Genomic DNA, 4947 nt, shown 5'->3' on the forward strand with positions numbered 1-4947 from the left:
TGTTTACGCAAAGTCATGATGCCATGTTGGTTTCCTGTTGTAATTGCAATAGTTAAATAACTGGATTCTCTTAAAGGGGTGATAGAATGCAAAACCGATTTTACCTTGTCATAGTTGAAAAATGACAGTTTGGTGGGTAAATAGGACATACATAGAACCTCAAAATCCCATTGACACCTCTTTCCTCTGCAAATCTCACAATTTGAAACTGCCTCTGAAAACGGGCAAATCTCAACGAGCCACCGATTTGACGTCAACTCGGTGGCTCCTCCTCATTTGGCTCTAGTCTCTAGTCTTTGTCACGCCCCAACATTTACATAGGCTACACAACTGACCTGAGATCAGGTAGTCTTCTGAATCTAGGTCGCGCAGATCTCTGCTATTCTATTACAAAATTCACTTCTGAAACTTTTTTATGCGAGAAATCAACTATGTAAAGCTCAAATATGGGCCATTTTACGAAAATTGATGGCTAATTGCAATGTGTGTTGGAGTTCAGCGGCCAGTGCTGCTGCCTAGGTTGCTACATCGGACTACCAAACACCGCTGCCCTGACAGAGCTCCAGGGCCTGCAGCTCGATGTTCTCCCTCCCCTCTTCCTGCTAAATGGCCGGTGTGTGACTGAGAGCGCAGTCAGCGAGCTTGTTACACCTGCAATCTCTTACCACAGGTTCCAGTTAATCTTATAATAGATATGTGTTGAGTTATTTAAACAAACGATCGGGGAAATAAACACCTCTTGTCTGCGAGTCTTATTGATAGAGCCCACGGTGAGCTGGAGTCCATCAATGAGAGCTAGCTAGCCTCCTCCTAACGAGACCTCTGAAATTCACAAAAATGCATTAAATTGAAATCGGACAAATGTTAGCTGAGCTTTGTAAGACCTTTTGGTAGCTGTGATATACATGCCGTGACGAAATTCAAAGTGTAAATATACTATAGATGGGTATCAATGACGTCACCTTTTTGTTGTGGCCACCATCTTTAGGACCGTAGCGCCACCAACCGTCGATTCCAGGCATAGATTCCAGGCTTAATTTTACTGTCTATGCTTCAAGGGGAAATGGCAAACGTTAACGCCAAAGAAACGGGCTCTGCTAACGTTACTCAGACGAAAATCGCTCATCTCTCTGATAAAGAAAAGCAACGCTATTAAAGAAAATTGATATTTTGGGTTTTGATCCGTATTTACTTCCGAATCAACTACTGACCCCGCTGAAATCTATCGTTAACTTGCAAAACATGTCTTTTGGCGACATTTACATCTACCTCGTCCACAATCCTTCTCCATACAGTCCCTTAAGGCATACAAGAGCACTGAAGCGTACATGTATTTTAAATCAGGATGGGTGAATGATCCTCGAGTTTATCATCTGGAGATGAAGAAACTTTTCTTATTTACAGGAAAGGTAAGATATTTGTTTACTAAACTTTACTAGCTACGCTACTAACTTGCTACGTGGTGATAGCTAGGTGGCAAAGCTAGCTAGGATAATAATTAACAATTGCCAATGGAATTTCGTTTTTTAAAGCTGACCTTACGTTTGTTAGCGAAAATATAATGTAGAAAATAGCTATGAGTCGTAGATAATGTTATATATGTTGAACTTAAATATCATGGGTTAATCTGGCTATATTGCTAAATTTATAATTCTCAATTTGTGTTTCAAACTTAAGGTTAAGCATTCACAAAACCTTTCTGTGACCCCAACTCATCCCTGGATCACAGTCCAAGAGGATGGGACAGTACTTATGGCTCATTGCACCTGTAAGGCAGGCCTAGGAGAGGTCTGCTCTCATGCAGCAGCTCTTCTGTACTCTGTGTTGGCTGCTGCTGATATTAAAAACGGGCAGGCTTGCACCGAGAAGCCCTGTGCTTGGGCTCAGACAAGTATGAACTCTGTCAGAGGGGTACCACATGAAGAGATCTGCAACATCAGTTTCTCTCATAAACAAGAGCCATGTTCAAGCCGTGCAGATCAAGGTCCTGGTTGTCCTGATATCAGACCATCAGATAAAGACTGCCAAGCATTCTTTGAGGCACTTCATAATAGTGATTTGCAGGATTCCAAACCAAAGAAGAGTGCCATACTCTCTGTCATTGAGGGCCACTCCCACAGGTAAGATGCTCTGCTCCACAGAGAGACTGAAGAGCTCTTTTGTGGCTTGCACATAATACTTTACAACTCATCTCAGTTATGACAGGGGGAAAACAAAAACATGGGCTAATTATAATGAGTAATTACTACAGGACTAGAATATTTAACTGTACATTTGTTCTTTGGTCACTTTAAATAGTCTAAACACTATATATTGTCACTTAAAATGTCTTGTTTCTGTTTCTCTCTCACAGGTACATCCCAAAGGTGATGCAACTGGACTTGCCAGCTCCTCTTTCCACATTGTACTCAAGCACCTGGCTGGAGATGGACTTTCCCTTGCTGCTGGTTGAGAGTACCAAGGTCTTTGATGATCTACATCTAACAAAGCAACAGGTAAACATTATAAACATTCTCCTTTTAGTTTGCCATAGGCCTACTTCAATTGTATTGGAGTGTAATATGATCAGGCTGTTTTGGTACAACTCTTAATATTTCAGTGTATCAGTTTAGGTGAAATAAATGATAAGCCTTTCCATTTTGAAAGTATTCCTATGCATGATTTTCTTGAATGTAATCAGTTTTAGTCAATCTATACACTTCAGAGGTAGGTTAATCTATAAATAGTCATGTGTCACTAACTTTTTTCCCCAGTGTTTGATAGTTGAGGAGGAGACCAGGGAGCAAAGTAAATCTAGAGTATGGTTTGATCAGAGGGCAGGAAGAGTCACAGCGTCAGTTTTCAGTGAGGCAGCCAGAGCAGACACACCTGCATCCTTGATCAAAAGAATTTGCTATCCCCGTGCTTCTCGGTTCTCCACTGAGGCAACAAGGTACATCGATAACAGAACAGTTTAGTAGGAGAGCTATTCATAGGCCTTCTGTGCTAGACAACCCTGCATTAGGCAAGATTAATTGGTCTAGTTTGTTCTAGGGCTTACAGCTTGTATACAATAGTGCTTACAAGTTTGTGAAGCTGCTGTTTATAAGCCAGTAAATCAATGCTTTTTTTTTTTAATTGTCATAATACAACACCTGGTAAATGATAGACATGTTCACATTTTAATGTGAGAGCTTGTAGAATACGATGAGAACTTGCAGAACAAAAATCTGAACTTGTATGTTAAAATTTGCACTTGTAAAAAATATTCACACATGTGATCTGAATTTGAAGTCACACAAAGAAAAAAAAACACTGTCAATAGAGCTTGCATCACAAAGTGGCAAATCTGTGCGCCTTGACTTTTGCCTTACATGTTTGCAGCTTTTTTAATTTTGAAGTTACAAGTACAGATTTATTGTTCTGCAAGTTCTCACATCGTATTCTACAAGCTCTTATATTTTGCACCATATTTACCTGCATGCTTACATTCCAATCTTTGTCAGATGGGGTCAACAAAATGAGGACAGAGAAAGGGAAAGCTATGTTGCTATGATGCAAGACCACCATGAAGACTTCCAGGTGAGGGCATCAGGGTTCATCATCAACCCAGAACTCCCCTGGATTGGAGCATCACCTGACGGTGTGGTAGCCTGCACTTGCCATGGAGATGGCGTTTTAGAGATAAAATGCCCCTTCAAAACCAGGAACTGCTCCCTCACTGAAAGCTGCAAGGATTCCTCATTCTGTCTTGGCATAGGAGACGATGGGGTCATGGCACTGAGACATATCCACAAGTACATGTATCAAGTGCAGGCACAAATGCACATTGCAGAGGTGAGTTACTGTGATTACATGGTGTGGACACCACAGGAAGTTTTCAGCCAGAAAATTCCATATGATCCTGTCTTCTTCCACGATGCTTACGGCAAAGTGGTGAATTTCATCAAGACTGGAGTGCTATCTGAACTTCTGGGGAAATGGTATACAGCACCACGCTTTACTCCCATATACAACACAGCCAGAAAACAGCCATCTGAAGTAGGATGCTACTGTGGTCAACCTGCAGGCACAGATGTCATCATTTGCACATCTGGAAACTGTAGGCGAAAGCACTTTCACAAGACCTGCCTTAAGCTGACCAGGGTGCCTAAGACATGGAAATGTGTGGAGTGCAGAAAACAAGTTTAGTATTATCAGTCTGTGACAGGGGAGCTGACTGACCTAATGACAGTCTTGTATAAAATACTTGAAAGCAATACTTGAGTAAAAGTACAAGTATCTGGTTCCTGCACAACCTGTTTTTGCATACCCTAATTACAATATCTCTGTCATGCCCCACTGTATTTTTGCTCCGATGCACATCCGCACCTGCCCTTTGCACCACTCGCGTACTGTTCTGAACACTGATATTTTTGACTCTTATGTATATTGTATAATTCTGTCTGTTACACTTGCACTATCTGTATATTGACTTTTTACTACATTCAACATTCTTATAGACAGTCATTTCAGGTTTAGTGTGTTATCTCTGATCTACATCAGTAACTACACTAACTGTATATTTGGCTCTTCACTACGTTTTAGCTTCTTACAGACCATCTATGTATGCTTTTGCGTTATAATTGTAACAGTTCTAATTCACTAACTAGTCCACATTTTGCGATATCTGTATTTTTCAATTTTTCAATTCAATTCAATTTTATTTATAGTATCAAATCATAACATAAGTTATCTCGAGACACTTTACAGATAGAGTAGGTCTAGACCACACTCTATAATTTACAAAGCCCCAACAATTCCAACAATTCCAGTAATTCCCTCAAGAGCAAGCAGTGCGACAGTGGCGAGGAAAAACTCCCTCTTGGGAAGAAACCTCGGACAGACCCAGGCTCTTGGTGGGCGCGGTGTCTGACGAGCCGGTTGGGGTGTGATGAACAGTGGCGATAGTAGTCACATTAATAATGG

At 41.0% G+C, this 4947-nt stretch overlaps 1 protein-coding gene across 1 annotated transcript; it reads left to right on the forward strand.

Moving 5' to 3' along the window:
- The first annotated feature begins 883 nt into the window (after positions 1–883).
- Positions 884–4701, forward strand: LOC120570438. Its single transcript, XM_039818828.1, has 4 exons — positions 884–2120; positions 2354–2495; positions 2754–2932; positions 3486–4701. Exons 1-4 carry the CDS (start codon positions 1753–1755, stop codon positions 4168–4170), a joined length of 1374 nt encoding a protein of 457 aa, XP_039674762.1. The 5' UTR covers positions 884–1752; the 3' UTR covers positions 4171–4701.
- Positions 4702–4947: the final 246 nt, after the last annotated feature.

This window comes from Perca fluviatilis, chromosome 1 (genome assembly GCF_010015445.1).
Source record: "Perca fluviatilis chromosome 1, GENO_Pfluv_1.0, whole genome shotgun sequence".
NCBI classification, from domain to species: domain Eukaryota; kingdom Metazoa; phylum Chordata; class Actinopteri; order Perciformes; family Percidae; genus Perca; species Perca fluviatilis.